The sequence below is a fragment of the Perissodus microlepis genome, chromosome 17 (assembly GCF_051167445.1).
Source record: "Perissodus microlepis isolate ML-2025 ecotype Zambia chromosome 17, ASM5116744v1, whole genome shotgun sequence".
Lineage (NCBI taxonomy): Eukaryota > Metazoa > Chordata > Actinopteri > Cichliformes > Cichlidae > Perissodus > Perissodus microlepis.
Window position 1 is genome coordinate 4097426 of NC_140477.1, and position 17473 is coordinate 4114898.

At 36.7% G+C, this 17473-nt stretch overlaps 1 protein-coding gene across 1 annotated transcript in view; it reads right to left on the reverse strand.

The window, feature by feature from the left end:
- LOC146369069 (mucin-6-like) overlaps nt 1–17473 on the reverse strand; it is a 41851-nt gene that overhangs the window by 351 nt on the left and 24027 nt on the right. The window contains 20 exon segments of the mRNA XM_084910640.1: nt 70–178; nt 396–435; nt 759–866; nt 977–1014; nt 1860–2013; nt 2112–2143; nt 2243–2352; nt 2483–2552; nt 2704–2876; nt 3260–3479; nt 4537–4723; nt 4913–5154; nt 5753–5953; nt 6840–6964; nt 7166–7537; nt 7739–8102; nt 9741–9769; nt 9937–10078; nt 10252–10362; nt 10708–10864. Coding sequence (XP_084766766.1) covers nt 70–178; nt 396–435; nt 759–866; nt 977–1014; nt 1860–2013; nt 2112–2143; nt 2243–2352; nt 2483–2552; nt 2704–2876; nt 3260–3479; nt 4537–4723; nt 4913–5154; nt 5753–5953; nt 6840–6964; nt 7166–7537; nt 7739–8102; nt 9741–9769; nt 9937–10078; nt 10252–10362; nt 10708–10864 — 2984 coding nt within the window.

The window sequence follows — 17473 nt, forward strand, 5'->3', positions numbered from 1 at the left end:
TTTCCATTTTATATGATAGCATGCCTGTGAACCTGTATTTTTACTTAAACAGTGAAGATTTCCTCTTACCTCAATTGAGACGAACATTGTCCCTGGCACGCGGGTATCTGTATTACAGTAGAACAGTTTTCTATGGTGATGTTGAAGCTGGACACCCTGGGAGCACAGCCCCTTTTACCTGAAAGTGGCAGAAGTATAATAGAAGATGAAGCACAGTAAGCAAATCCTTTCAAAAATGAATGACATTAAACATTTTGGATGCAGCGGAGCTGCAGATTATTAGCTATCTTTAGTTACAAGTTTGACTTCTGTAAAAATAAAGAAAGTGAAAGCAGTCTATTAGACAAAGTTCAGAGTTATAAATAACTCATGGTTTTCCTTTTGTCTTCACTTACATGTATAACAGCAGTGTTGGTCATCCCAAATTCTGTCCTCCTGGAAAAAAACAGAAGCTTGTTCTTCCATGCATACTGTACTTTTGTAGTAAAATAATCATTTCGACCATAGTTTTTACCATATTTTAAGACAAAATGGTTGAATATTTAAAACTAGTCTAATTACATATGACATGCATACATTTTATTACAGTTTTGAATAGAAGTAAACATTTAAAATATAAGTCTAAGGAGCTTGGAAGGAAAAGTGTCTAGACTTCTTCAGTTCTAAGAGCAAGTTCTAAAATATAAGTTTATTGTTTTAAAATCCATATTCTTAGACACGGGTTACAGTTTCAGGATCACTGTGTAGGTTTTCAGTACCTCTGGGCAGCTTTCTTTGGGACAGACTTTAGTCTCAGTCTGAATCCCTTCTTTGCTGCAGCTAAATGACTTGCAGGGATGGACAGGATCTGTCCATTTGTCCCCTGCCTACACACATATAAACCAGACAACACAAGATATTTTGTTATCATTTTGTTTCAGTCAAATTCAAACTGATCTCCAAGGAAAAAGAAACACAGAGCACAGACACAACACACCTTGTATGTCTGTTCATTATAGCTGCATGTCTTCTCAACTGAAAAACAAAACAAATGTTCAAAAAATGAACTTGAATTTTTTGATTTTATTTTATTTCATTGATTAGCATTCAAATATCTCAATGAATACAGAACAAAGATCTACCACAAAGCAAGAAAGCATGAGATAAGGCTAATCAAAAGGTATTGGCTGAAGCATTTGCTTATTACGCCAACCCTTTTAACAAAAGATCTTTTTGCATGCAGGTCCTGTACACAGGGCTCGAAGCAAAGAATAAAACAAAGCAAAAACAAACAAACAAACAAACAAACAAACAAACAAACAAACAAACAAACAAAAAACAAAAAAAACTTTCCACCTTAGATAAGTAACTACATCAAAGCAAAACCAAGAGTTTCAGTATTATTATTTTTGCTCTTTTCATTCTTGATTTATATATTTTTCTAATACTCTATTTTTAAACATGTTTTTAAACAAGGAAAATGAACTACACCTTTTTAAATCACTGTCATAACTATTCCACAGGTTAACTCCTCTAACAGAAACACATCTCTGCTTTATATTTGTCCTTATCTTGTTTTTTTTTTAAAGAAACTCTCTCTGACTTTAAACAGCTTCTGAGTATTTGGGCAAAGCAAGTTATTTTGTGCTTTATACATTATCGGTGCCATTATATATTCAACTAAATCAGAGGTACAAAAATTTGAAATTTTCCTAATATATATGTCACTTAAATCTCTCAAGTGACTCCAAAATGCAATGGCACTTTGGGATCATGACAATGTGTTGCGATGCAGAAGTGAAAATAAGTGTGTGTCAAAGAGTGTCAAAAATACACAATGTAAAAATGAATACATAAAAATAGGAAGTGCCAGTTCTTACCACAAATCTGATCACCACAGCAAGTTCTGTTTACCAAAACAGCATTGGGTCCACAGACAGGAGCTGGTTCAGGAGGTTTAGGAAAACACTCCTCAGTATGCGTCTGGTTGTTACATGTACAAAGGTAACAATTGGACTGCCACACTTCACCGGGCTAAAAGAAGTGCACAGGAAGTTTTTTTTTATTTTAACAGTCCAAATGAAATTAGAGAAATGAAACCTTTTTTGGAACGAGGAGGGAAAAATACTTACTAGTTTAGGCTCTCCGGTTGGCCCTTTGCAAACTGGGGGGAAAAAAATGAAAGATCTCACACATTTCTCTGCATAAGAATTTAAATAAAGTTAAAGGTGTCATTGTAAGCCTTGTAGACAAAATTACTCACAGGAACAGTCAGCCACACAGATGTTTGAGTGATTTCCTGCTCTGAGCAAGTTGCTGGGACAGAAACAACCTGCTGTGTTCTTTTTAAGTGAGTCTCCTGGATATCGCAGTCTGAAGCAAAGGAAAAACACGAATGCTGAAAACAACTTGACAACAAGTCTAAATTGAATTTAACAGAATGTGAGCACAATAAGTATAAATATTATTTGGTAAACAAAACAAAACAAAAACAAAACAAAACCCTGCATAGCAGAAGTCATCCGTCTTGTCATAACATTCTCTATAAACCAGTCCACCTGGACATGCCACATCTGAAATACGATCATGGACACTAAAGTTAATTACACAAGATTTAGTTTTACAACAAAATTAACACATTAGGCAACTTATGTCTGCACAATGTAGATAAGTGAGTAATAAATTACTGCTTTATTGACTTTGCTCAAAGAAAATACCACATACCACAGGTTCCATTGGTTAGTTTTCTCCAGTCAACACAGAAACCAGCATTTCTACACTCTTCTGCAGCTTGCTCCACAGCAGCACAAGAAGCATTTGGGTTAGAGCACGAATCAAACTTACAATTCGTCTTTTGAAGGGTTAGATTCACATACTTGCTGCAATTTGCAAAGACTCTGAAGACACAGAAAAGATTAATTTTTTCAAATTCAAATCTTTTCACAGTCAAATAAGACAGGTGGCATAGCAATAGGAAAACATATAACACCAGTAAAATAAAAAGAAATACAGCTTGGAAGGCACAAGTGCACTGCATAAGCTGATGACCTTTCATAGTCAGTCAGCTTTCACCGAGAGTAGGCCAGAACTTCACTAGAGAGCATGGGAGTTGTGTCAGAGTATACATAACATCATATCTTATCTTTAAATGATTTTGTGGGCACAAAGCTTTACTTTTATGCTATATCAGAGTGATGGCAGTAGCCATTTATCTACAGGTGCACTTATTATTACAGACTCTGATACCAATGAGGATAGTATGTTAGTGTATGTAGCTTACACGTTGTCTAGAAGCGCACACAGCGGACTTGGGAGACAGGTAGTGATTATTTTAGTGAGTAGTGAAGCTTGCTCAGCATGACAGGATACATTCTTTGGTGCAGAAAAACAGGGTGGCTTCTGAGGATCTGGATACACCCAGTCATAGGCTGTCTTATCACAACAGCTGTCATCCTCAATCTGCCCTCTTTTACGAATACACGATGCACCACCACACACACCTGGAGAAGGTAGAGAAAAGTGATATATATGGATGTAGATTTACGTTAAATGCAATGAGAATATTCTGCATTGCTCTGTATTGTGATGGATAGGTTCTGTTCAGTAGAATTTCCATTTACACTGTTAAAGATACACATAAACATGTATACACTATGCTAGAAAAGACTTAAATTACAAAAAGTAACAAATAAAAAAAACATGGGACACTGTAAAATGATTAACAAATCAACACCTGAGCTACAAATCTGATTAATGCATATTTTACTCACAGTAGAACATAGAAAATGTATCCAATGGTTAAAATGAGAGAATCTACAACTGTAACACAAAAATAAAGTTATTTTGAATTTGTTATGTGGAACAGGACTCAGACAAGTTGTTGCAGGGGAATGTTTACCACTTTGTTCAGCAGGGGTAAATATGGCACAAACCAGAGTTTTAAACGGAGTGTTGATAACAAACCAGATGGTCTCTCTCCTCTTTAATTTGGAGCATGTGACATCCATTTCCTCTAAAACAAATTTCATTTAATTCACATATGGCTTTTCCCCCCCTTTTGAGCTGTAACCTGCATTTGTGAATGGCTCAGTTAATTGTGTTCACAGATATTTATTTCTGAAAGCATTCCTAAGTTCTTCAAATTCTTTGCAATTTTTAATGAGGAAAAAAAAATAATTTCTTCTTCTGAGAAACTTTTATACACCCAATTATCCTTCTCATCTGTTGCCAGTTAACCTACCTGCACAAATATAATATAAAAATATTCCTTCAGCTGTTTCTCTGCACCACTTACTTTTTCATGATTTTTCCCTTACCTCACTTTTTAAAGATGTGTTTTGGGCATTAAAGTTCAAGACACAGTGAAATGCCTCAGTTCATAAATTTGACATATTTTTATGTTCTATTGTGAATAAAAGCTGAATTGTTGGACTTGCTTCTATGAGACTTGCTAATGATTGCATTCGGTTTTTATTTACATTTTACACAGTGCCCCAAGTTATTTGGAACAGTTTTCAATCACAGATGTGTTCTAGCACTTTTCCCTCCAATACCCACCACATTGTCCCTCGGTGTTGTTGTAGAAATTTTCCATAGCCAGACTGATCAGTAGGTTGTAATACGGGGTGAGGGAAATATAAGAGCGGATATCCGGGAGCTGGATGATAACTTTGTGTTTGACGGTCTGAAATCTCAACCCATGCTCTTCATATGGTGGTTGTATGATCACATTGTTCAGAGTGGCCTAAGGTCAATTAGATCAGTGTCAAACCAGTGTCTTAGTCTTACTGTTGGCCAGTGTTGGCCTTAAATAAATACAGACATGAAATAAAGTTATTCTATATCACAGATTATTATCCTTAATATATAAGAATTTATTGTGGTACCTTGTGTAAATAACTGAGATCTGTACTATATTTGTGTTATTACCTACCTGTACTTCAGACAAATGCGGGACAATACTGAGTTTAGCTACATTGCTCTGATATCTCAGGATGATGTCTTTAGCACAAGACTCTTGGAGGCCAGGTACACAATTAAAGTTGTCTACTGCAATGGTTAGATTATGACGTGGTGTGCGCTCCTCCACCAAGACGTAGGTGCATTGATTGAGGAAATTAAAAGTTACTCCTTGGAAAGAAATGTAGTGGCTCTGTCCGTACAAGTCACATTGACCTGGGAATGGCACATGAAAAGGTAACTGCAGTAGATACTGGTAGAACATAAATCTATAAAGAAATTCCTACATAAACTAACCTCATTACTTAAGGAAAGTTTCAATGTGTTACTTGAGCCTGTTTCAGTTTATGCATTGTTTTAAATAAACTGCATGCTCAAAAAATGTTTTGTCACACTCATGTTTCTTCTTATTGCACGTTGAAGCTCTACTTGGAACCTTGTTAAACTCCAACCATGCAAAACACAATTTTTTATTTGGGACTGTATCTAGATCTGAAAATCTACGGTCTAAAAACAGTTATCCTACATGATCCAGTGAAATTTTTTTTTTTTTTTAAATAAAGGAAGTATGCCACTTTATCATCTAAGTCTTACATTAATCAGCATTTGATTGAAACATGGTTGGATTTTAAATTGTAGGCATAATTCTTACATTTTTCAAACAATGGCCAAACCAAATAGAATAAGGACAAATAAATTTAAAAGCAAATCTTACTGTTAATAAACAAAACAAGATAAAAAGGATAAAATAGAGAGATAACTTCAGTCTAGAAAAATCCCCGGGAAAAACATGAAAGGAAGAAAATAGACTTACAGTCACATTTCCATGTTTCACAGCATCCATCTGAGACCTTTGTGACTCGACCTCTGGGACACTGGGGAACTGTTGCCTCTGGACATACCAAAGGTGTCAATACAATCTTCCCATTTATGCAGTTCTTGTTCAAGCAATCATCAGTCCACATCTCACCACAAGCCCAGATTTTCATCTTGTTCAGCTCTTTACACTCACACACTGGTGGTGGGGTAGAAACAATTGTGGGGGACAGTGTCTAGTTTAGTTTAGATAATTTAAAGGAGACTAATTTCTTGAAAAGGAAAATAACGTCCAAAAGAAGTAAATAAGCACTCACCCTGGGATGTGGAGTTTTGTATTTGTGGTGTCCTCATTATATTAGTAGATGTTGTGGTGAGCATGCTGGCACTGGCTGTTGTGTTTGTTTCTTCAGGGCTTTCTGAGTTTAGTGGGGCACTTGACCAATTTTCAGTGATTGTTGAGACATTGGTCATAGTTGTCATTGGTACAGAGATTGTAGTAGGAATTTCTGACCAAGCTTGTGCAGAGGTAGACAAAGTAGCTGTACTAGGTTGTGAAAAAATGGTAGGCATTGAGGCATATGTTTCAGTAGCAGATGAAATACTTGTGTTGGTGGCTGTTGTTGACCAGGTTTCAGTGGTTGGTGAAACAGCTGAAGTGTTTTGATTAGAGGTAGTGATGGACACATTTGACACAATTTCTGCAGGAGTTAAAGTGCCTGTAACAGGTGCTATAGAGCTTATACTGTGCACTGGTGATGTCGTTTCAGTGGTTGGTTTAGAGGGGCTGTTTGAATTTAGTGACTGTGTACTAACACCTGAAGCAGCTGTAGGTGTTGACAAAGTGGTAGTGGTAGAAGTTGATAATTGTTCAGTGATAGCTGAGGCAGCTATAGTTACTGCTGCAGAGGAGGTGATGGATATAGTTTCCACACTTTTGTCAGTACTTGAAGAAGCAGGAGTCATCAGTAGTTGTGGGAAAGTAGTTGTGGGTATTGATGCATAGGCGTCAGTCTTAAATGAAGAATCTGTAGATGCGGAAGTAGATTTGGTATTTGGTTTTGTTGACCGGGTTTCAGTGATACTTGACATTTCTCCAGTTGTTGGTATAGAGGTGGTAACAAGTGTTGTTGACAGTATTCCACTGGAAACTAAGGTGGTGTTTGGGTTTAGTGGCCATGTTTTAGTAGTAGCTGAAGTAGCTGTAGGTGTCAGTAAGGAGGTAGTGGTAGATGTTGATGATTGTTCAGTGATAGCTGAGGTAGCCGTAGTTACTGCTGCAGAGAGGGTAGTGGATATAGTTTCCACAACATTGGCAGTACTTGAAGAAGCAGGAGTCGTCATTATGATTGTAGTTGTGGGTATTGATGAATAGGCTCCAGTCATAAATGAAGAATCTGTAGATTCTGATGTAGAGTTGGTGATTGGTTTTTTTGACCAGGTTTCAGTGATACTTGACATTTCCCCAGTTTTTGGTGCAGAGGTAGTAGCGAGTGTTGTTGACAGTGTTCTACTGGAAAGTGAGGTAATTGTAGTGTTTGATGCGGGGGTGGTAGTGGTCTTTATTGACTGTGTTTCAGTGTTACCTGAAGCAGTTTTTTGGGTTGGTGTGAAAGTGGTGGTCAGCACTGTTTCAGTCATAGTTGTTGTCATTGTTGTAGAGGTACTGGTAGGTACTGTTGACCATTTTTCAGTAGTAGATGAAGTACTTGTACGGGTTGTCTTAGAGGTGGTGTTTGGGTTTAGTGGCCATGTTTTAGTAGTAGCTGAAGTAGCTGTAGGTGTCAGTAAGGAGGAAGTTGTAGATGTTGATGATTGTTCAGTGATAGCTGAGGTAGCCATAGTTACTGCTGCAGAGAGGGTAGTGGATAGTGCTTCCAAATTTTTGTCAGTACTTGAAGAAGCAGGAGTCGTCATTATGATCGTAGTTGTGGGCATTGATGAATAGGCTCCAGTCATGAATGAAGAATCTGTAGAATCTGATGTAGAGTTGGTGATTGGTTTAGTTGACCAGGTTTCAGTGATACTTGACATTTCTCCAGTTGTTGGTGCAGAGGTAGTAGTGAGTGTTGTTGACAGTGTTCTACTGGAAAGTGAGGTAATTGTAGTGTTTGATGCGGGGGTGGTAGTGGTCTTTATTGACTGTGTTTCAGTGTTACCTGAAGCAGTTTTTTGGGTTGGTGTGAAAGTGGTGGTCAGCACTGTTTCAGTCATAGTTGTTGTCATTGGTGCAGAGGTACTGATAGGTATTGTTGACCATTTTTCAGTAGTAGATGAAGTACTTGTATGGGCTGTCTTAGAGGTGGTGTTTGGGTTTAGTGACCATGTTTTAGTAGTAGCTGAAGTAGCTGTAGGTGTCAGTAAGGAGGAAGTTGTAGATGTTGATGATTGTTCAGTGATAGCTGAGGTAGCTATAGTTACTGCTGCAGAGAGGGTAGTGGATATAGTTTCCACAACATTGTCAGTACTTGAAGAAGCAGGAGTCGTCAATATGAAAGTAGTTGTGGGCATGGATGCATAGGCTTCAGTCATAAATGAAGAATCTGTAGATGCTGACGTGGAGTTTGTGTTTGGTTTTGTTGACCAGGTTTCAGTGATATTTGACATTTCTCCAGTTGTTGGTGTAGAGGTGGTAGCGAGTGTTGTTGACAGTGTTCCAGGGGAAACTGAGGAAATTGTAGTGTTTGATGTGGGAATGGCAGTGGATTTTTCTGACTTTCTTTCATTTGTAATGGAAGCATTTTCTGTCACTGGTGTGAAGAAGGTGATGGGCATTCTTTCAATTACAGTGGTTTTTGTTGGTGTAGAGGCGCTAGTAGGTTTTTTTGACCTATTTTCAGTTATATCAATACCTGTAATTATATTATTGGTGGCTAAAATAGCTGGAGGGATGTGGGTAATGGTTGTACTAGGATGGGCTGAAAATGTTTCATTTGTAACTGAAGCATTTGTTGTGATTGATGTAGAGGCAGAAGTTGTTTTTGTTGACTTAGTTTTAGAAGTAGTTAAAATAGCTGTATTTGTTCGTAATAAGGAAGTACTTGGTATTGCTGACCATGCTTCAGTTGTAGATGAATATGCTGCAGTTGTTGATGTAGAGGTAGGAACTGGTATTCTTGAAAATTTCTCAATTGTAGTTTTAGCTGTAGAGGTGTGTTTAAAGTTTATTGCAGGAGTCTCTGAATGAGAGTCTGTTTCAGTAGTAGCTAAAGTGGTTGGTAAAGAGGTAGGAGTTGTTTTTCCTGTCCATGTTTCAGTCGAAGTTGAAACAGCTGTACTTTTGGGCATACAGATGGTTGTGAATATTTTTGACCATGTTTCAGTTGCAGCTGAAGTACTCGCCCTGGTTATTGAAGAGGTGTTAGTGGTGGGCATCATTGTCAATATTACACTTGTTTCTGAAGCAGTTGTACGAAGTGTGTGGGGTGTTTTTGACCATGTTTGAGTGGTAGTTGGGGGCACTGTAGGTGTTATTATTGACTTGTTTGTGTCCACTTTTGACCATGTTTCAGTCAAAGCTGAAGTAGCTGGTGTTGGTGGTGCAGAAGTGGTGTTGAGCATTGTTGACCACATTTCACTGGTAGCTGAGATATCTACACTGATTGTCCTCAGGGTAGTAGAAGTAACAACTACAGTTGTATCACTGGTAGTTGAAACAGTTTTGGGAGTACTTGTTCTCAAGTTGGCAGATATAGATATGGGTACAGGTGCTGGATACCCTGTTGGAGTAGATACATTGATAAGTGAAGTTATTTTGAACAGACATTTTAGAGGTACCTGTAATAAAACAGTATTGTAACATTATTCCTTTACCTTTGCATTTTTTGAATAAAATACTTTATATTGTTTTTTCAGATTTCATTTACATTTATAGCTACCTATGATGATATTCATTAGATAACACTCCAATAAAATTCTAGATTCATTCAATGTTCATGCAATTTACCACATATTTAGTGGAAATGCAGTATTAAATGAATACTTACGACAAGTAAGTGTTCCATTTTCACAGGGGCTGAAATACAAAGTGCAAAACATCCACTTGTCAGTATTAGTAGTAATGTAATGTGCAAGTGTTGTGAAGGAGAAGATGTAGAGGGCTGGTGTGGACAGATGATGATGTGATGACCCAGAAAGGGAGCAGCCAAAGTAGAAAAAGCAGAAGAAGAAAACTCAACTTACCACTCAAAAGAGTTTATCATGACTATTTCTCCAGGTTGAACCATAGTGTCATTGAAATAGCAAGAGCAATTCCTCAGTGTTGTGCATTCTTCTGTATTTTCATCATAGTATGGTGTCTCCTTTGGACATTTGGGATAACAGCCTTTTCCAAGAAGAAATGTAGTTTGTCATTTAATGTTCTCAGTGTTTAAGCATTTGTAAAAGCAAGGAAGTAATAAAAAGAAACACTCAACACATTTTAAGTATGATGAAAAATTACCAATATTTTCAAAAAACACATCTTTTGGAACAGTATGTTAATCAAGGTTTGGTTACCTTCTAGCTTGTTAGTGAAATAGTGTTCTTTGCCACAGGTTTGGATCCTACTACAGGCTTCATAATGCCAAATGGTTTGACCAGGCTTGTTGTAGTAGTCACAGTAAATTGCTAAAAATTCAAATACCACAGATTAAATTATTGCAGTCTGAAAATAGTTTGTTTTTATAATGTTTCAATAATAATAAATATTATTTATTGAATATATTGCATATCTTCAAAAATTTTGATTTTAATAAAATAGCATAGAAAATGCTGAAATACTAAAATCGGATAATTATTTAAAAAAATGTAAAATGGTAAATAATGAGTTTTACATCTAAATTATCTGTAATTTGGACATATAATTCAGCTTTTACCAATAAATTTGTGTTGCATTACAGCTACCTCCTTTTCAACTACCAAAACAAATGCAGCTTTATGGTTTCTATAAAATTTATGTTTTACGTAACTTACGACACAAATCAGGTGTCCTCCAATTAATGCAGACATCTTGATCATTGCAGGCCTCTGCATAAACTGCCACTGCTGTGCAAAACCCCAGGAACTTCCCTTCAAACTCACAGGAGCACGACTCAAGAAGGCAGGCCTGGTAGTAAGGATTTGGGTCAACCTAGGAATTTGAGAACATGCAAACCAGAGTTTTTATTTTGACATTTTCAAATGCTGTCATTGGTATATGGTTACATTTGGATGAAAAAGTTCAGTTGTGACAATAAGGGATCATTGATTTGCAATAAATTCGCGATTCACTTCCAAGACGGACAGCAAGTGTATTCTTAAATGCAATTATATTTTCACATATAACTTAACTTATAGCTCATTTATCTACATGTGCTGTTGGTTTCAAGCGAGTGTTACTACAAGAGATTAACTGTAATCTGATTACTTTTTCAAGTAACGAGTAAATTAAGGGATTACTATTGCAAAAAAGGTAATTAGATTACTGTAACTTTCCCGTAAGCATGCTGCGTTACTAAACCGTGATTTCATTTGCGAGAGTGTCTCATGACAATGACATTAGGAAGTGCTACATTTGTGGCAACAGCTGAATGCAGATAAAAAATGGATAATATAACGAGTGCGGGAGAGAGTATGGGAAATTCACAGAGAAACTCCGCATGCCCAACTCCTGCTAAACAGGTGAAAATAGAAGAACATGACTGCTGAGTCTTTGATTTTATTTATTTTCCGCTGTGTTTTACTTGCATCTATTTGAAAGAGAAATTTGTAAATGCAAAAAACTGTTTTATTTTATATGTTGGAATGTGCAGAAAATAGGTTTATATGTTAAACAAATTTCTTCCAGTCAGAGAATGTTGCATATAATAACATTTTCTGCTTGATGCATAAAGTTTAAAGATTAAAACCAATACAACTAGTTTTAAAAATAGACTTTTTCATTTGATTACATTTTATATGATAGATTATGCAAAAAATCTGCATTTTTCACTAAAATCTATGTGGTTTTGCGCAGGCCGCATGGATTATTGCATAGATTTTTTTACTAATTTTTCTATTAGTACAACTTGCTTTCTGAAGATGAGTTTTAATGTATTTCTATCTATTAGACCTGCCCAGGGACCGCACATGGAAACTAGCTAGTTGCTAAATCTGGTACAACCTGTTAGGTGATTAATGTTTTCTTTTGTTTGTACGTGGTCCTTGACAAATAAAGTGTAAATGAAGTTGTAAATCACTTTTCAAATTCTGAAAAGTGCATACTTTCAAGTGACAGTCTTTGAAAGTGTCTCCTTTAACAATCATACATTTATAAAAATTGTTGCATGACTAGAGTATTATTGGATTAGAAAAAAAGAATAAACTGATTTACCAGCGGAGCCACTTATCTGCAGGTCATTCATTTCATTGGAGTCAAAATTTCCACACAGGCCGCAAACTTTGTACTACAAGCAAGATTATTGAAAACATATTATTGCACATGCATTTAGTTTATAACTAGCTCGTTTATAACTTAATCAAGGCTATTTATAGCTTATATATCAGTTTTTATTTGTATTGTCCTGTGGTTTTATGTTTAATTTAAACACCATATTGGAACTGCATTCCTAATTTCATAGTTTCCTTTGCTTACAGTTACATAAAGTTATTCTAATTCTGATCACTCTTAATATTCCCATTCCTCACCCTCCAGTTTTCATGCAGCTTTATGGTGAGCCGTGTGTGTTTGTCCCAAATGAGAGTTATCCCGCTGCTCGGCACTGACAATATGATATAAAGTCCCACAGTGTCAATACTGTAAAGAGAATTTTCCTGCATTGTAGAGTCTTGTTGTAGCTGTTTGGTCACCTTCATGTCACTCAATGTCAGGATGACTTTTCCCTAATGGGTTAAAAAAGAGCAGTTAGATCCACCAGTATACTTCTCAAGGTCTTGCTGATACTTTCTACTGTGGTCTTCAGAGGTCTGAGTGTTGTAAATTTCATCCTCACACTGTGAGTGCCAACGCCCATGTTGATGTCTGTCTGCCTCCTAATTTTTTGTCACTACATGGCCTGTGCATGCAATACAGACAGCAGACTTCACAGAAGTAAAAGCCTAATAAAAAACTTCATTTACATTTCACATATTATGGTTCACTGAACTCACACTGATAAAAAAAATTGTTGCCTTAGCATTTCATTACACATGAGCGATTTAAGTGAATGAAAGACATGGTAAAGTCTAGGGCTGTGCAATATGACAAAAATCTCATATCCCGATATAAGACATTTATCATCCTGACAACGATATAAATCACAAAAATTTAATATTTTCTGTAAATTCTGTAAATTTACAGAAAATATTGGTTAGTTGCCTGGATCCAGCCACTCTTACTAGATTGTATCATATCATCTCAACAAGAACAAATTAAGTTGCTGAATTTCATGCAGATGCTACATGATTTAATTACGTTCACCATAGAAACATGGAATTATTTAGTTCAAATTACAAGTTTGGATCTTTTGCATGTAGCAACCACCCAATTTCAAGTTTTTGAGTGTAGATGGAGTCACAAACCTGAAGGTCCAAGACAATGGATCGAGAGCAGGTGAGTGCCTCATCACAGCAGGGTATACTTTCCGCTCTGACAGAAAATGTGCCATTTGTGTTTCCACAGTAATCCTAAAGTCAACAAAAACGTTGGAGTAAAAGTACTTATATACTAAATAGTACTATTTATAGTACTGTCAACAGGACACAAACATATATGTATGCTTAATTAAAAAGGTTCTAATTATTATAATTATTATTATCATTATTATTACAAAGCATGTATTACTATAAACATACTATAAATAAAAAAATAAAAAATGTAAACGTGACATTATTAGTTAAGAGGGTTCATAGACATTTTTACCAATAAATTGCAGTTTTCTATGTCTTTGGGGAACATTTTTATTTTCTTTGTGTTTATATGTGAAAACTAAAACTAAAAACCAATTTCAAATTACACACTTGAACTTGGTGCTAGCTTGTCAAAATGTTCACATACAGAGATATTTTTAAAAAAAAGAACAAAAAAGTAGTAGTTATTAAGCTAGTTATAGGCCAATCTCCAACCTTTCTTTCATATCAAAAATCCTTGAAAGAGTAGTTGTCAAACAGCTAACTGATCATCTGCAGAGGAATGGCTTATTTGAAGAGTTTCAGTCAGGTTTCAGAGCTCATCACAGCACAGAAACAGCTTTAGTGAAGGTTACAAATGATCGTCTTATGGCCTCTGACAGTGGACTCATCTCTGTGCTTGTGCTGCTAGACCTCAGTGCAGCGTTCGATACTGTTGACCATAATATCCTATTAGAGCGATTAGAGCACACTGTAGGTATTACAGGTACTGTACTGCAGTGGTTTTTATCATATCTATCTAATAGACTCCAATTTGTGCATGTAAATGGAGAGTCGTCTTCACACACTAAGGTCAATTATGGTGTTCCACAAGGTTCGGTGCTAGGACCAATTCTGTTTACATTATACATGCTTCCCCTAGGCAGCATCATTAGAAGACATAGCATACATTTTCACTGCTATGCTGATGACACCCAGCTCTATCTGTTCATGAAGCCAGATAACAACACCAATTAGTTAAACCGCAGGAATGTCTTAAAGACATAAAGACCTGGATGGCCGCTAACTTTCTGCTTCTTAATTCAGATCAAACTGAGGTTATTGTACTCGGCCCTGAAAATCTTAGAAATATGGTATCTAACCAGATTCTTACTCTGGATGGCATTACCTTAGCCTCCAGTAAAGCTGTGAGGAACCTTGGTGTGATTTTTGACCAGGACATGTCCTTTGATGTTCATATTAAACAAATATGTAAGACTGCTTTCTTCCATTTGCGCAACATCTCTAAAATTAGAAATATCCTGTCTCAGAGTGACGCTGAAAAACTAGTTCATACATTTATTACTTCCAGGCTGGACTACTGCAATTCATTATTATCAGGATGTCCAAAAAACTCGCTGAAAAGCCTTCAGTTAATCCAAAATGCTGCAGCAAGAGTCCTGACAGGGACTAGAAAGAGAGAGCAGATTTCTCCTGTTTTGGCTTCCCTTCATTGGCTTCCTGTTAAATCCAGAATTGAATTTAAAAATCCTGCTCCTCACATACAAGGTCTTAAATAATCAGGCCCCATCTTATCTTAATGACCTTGTAGTACCATATCACCCTATTAGAGCACTTCGCTCTCGCTCTGCAGAACTACTTGTTGTTCCTAGAGTATTTAAAAGTAGAATGGGAGGCAGAGCCTTCAGTTTTCAGGCCCCTCTTCTGTGGAACCAGCTTCCAGTTTGGATTCGAGAGACAGACACTATCTCTACTTTCAAGATTAGGCTTAAAACTTTCCTTTTTGCTAAAGCATATAGTTAGGGCTGGACCAGGTGACCCTGGATCCTCCCTTAGTTATGTTGCAATAGACATAGGCTGCCGGGGATTCCCATGATGCATTCAATTTTTCTTTTCCAGTCACCTTTCTCACTCACTATGTGTTAATAGACCTCTCTGCATTGAATCATATGTGTTATTAACCTCTGTCTCTCTTCCACAGCATGTCTTTTATCCTGTCTTCCTTCTCTCACCCCATCGCAGCAGAAGGCCCCGCCCCTCCCTGAGCCTGGTTCTGCTGGAGGTTTCTTCCTGTTAAAAGGGAGTTTTTCCTTCCCACTGTCGCCAAAGTGCTTGCTCATAGGGGGTCATATGATTGTTGAGTTTTTCTCTGTATCTACTGGTAAAGCGCCTTGAGGCAACTTTTGTTGTGATTTGGCGCTATATAAATAAAATTGAATTGCATTGAATTGAATTGATCACTATGCAAAGGTTTTTTGTACAGTTGCTTCGTATGTTGTTTGGTATGTAGTACAAGACTTTAGCTGACATATATACTGACTCTACAATTGTGTTTCCACGTGTGATATCTATTCATGTTTTGTACATTGTGTCTTATCAATGTTGATTTTTTTTGTTTGTTTGGTCTCACCTCTACTAGCGTGTACTGGCAGTGTCCACTAAATCGATACCATTTAGAGTCAAAGGTCTGATAATGTCCGTTTCCATAAACTTGGCATGTTCCTTGACATGGTTCATCTTTGCAGTCCCACTGACCCTGACCACAGACACTGAAAGACAGTCATGACACTATGACAGTTTATGGGTCAATAAAAACTGCGTGAACCATCAAAGTGGCTCTTATAAAAGTGTTACCATTTTTTACAGCTGGTTCTGACATGCTGTCCTGCACTGAAGACTTTACCACTGTACACGCAGGTGCAATTGTCCCTAGAAACACAGTTTCCATGGTGATCTTCATATTTATCATCTGGGCAGTAACAGCCACTCTTACATGTCATGTTGGCACCCTGCAAATGAAGCAAAACAGAGCTTATCAAAACTGTAATGGTACAACCAACCAAACCTGTTTTGCATTACATCTACAATTCAAAGACTCGGAAATAACTTACCAGTGGTTTGTTGAGACTGTCGCACGTTTTCTGAGCAGTGTTAACCAAATTCTCTGAACAGTGCACACAAACTGTACCATTTTTGCAGCCTGATAAAATTATTGAGGAAAATAAACCATAATGTTATGTTTTATTTTAACAATATTCTAATTATATACTTACTAGATGTGTTGTTCTATTTTGTTAATACTTTTCTAAATGTGTTTAAATCACAGTCATTTGGTTGATATATTGTGTGGTGCTATATGTTTATACTACAATGGCAGATACAGTCTGTGTGTGTTGTAATAAAAGAGGATATACTCAACAGAAGTGGAAAATAGTTGAACTAAAATTAATGAATTAGGTTGTAAAAGTGGGTAAAGACTGAATTATTATTTTTGAAATTGACAATAGAAAATTATGAACTTACCGCAATCCTTAGAACACGTCAGCTGGCCATTCTCACAGAGGCTGCAATAAAAAAATTAAGTAAACCAACATTTTTATAAACTATATTGGTACATTTTAAATGGTCTAAATAATCCACTCACCACTCTCGTCCTTCAATGACAGTGGGACCTGGTAGCGTTATGCCGCCATGGTGATGGCACACACAGTCTGCTTTTAGAGTGCAGGTGTTTTCTAGATTCAGGTATGTTCCTTCTGGGCAGCCACAGCCCTCCACGGGACCATCGTTCAAGCTGCAGAAAGGATCAGTTCCAGAGAGGGAGCGGCATGTACGATTGCAAGCCCGAATGTCGTAGAAGAACTCTTGGTTTTTTGGACAACTGAGAGCTGTGACACAGAATGAAAACCAATATTTTTACTATTTCTTCTTCAGATTTTAATATTTGTAGACATTTTAATTTGGGAAATGATCATTTATATAAGCTTCCACTTTACATTTACTGCTGAAAACACGTGAGGTCTAAAATGTTATTATAACAATAGTGGAAAATCATATATTTGAGCAAATGATTCAATCCTTACAAACAAGTTTTGTTTTTAGTTTTGTAATGATTTTTAATTATTTTCAATAATTCTTTAATGTCTCTTTTCAGAGAACTATAAACAAAATGGGAAAAGGTAAATAATTCCTCAGTGGTATATTTATAGAAGGTGAACTCACTACAGTTGGTAGCTTTCCTCCAGTCACCAACTAAAACTCCAAGACTGGCACAAGCTTTGGCATAGTTGTCTAGAGCAACGCACAAGCACGTCTCTATATTGCTGCCACAGTTACAGGTTCTTTGGATACAAGCCTGTGAACAAAAGTTATA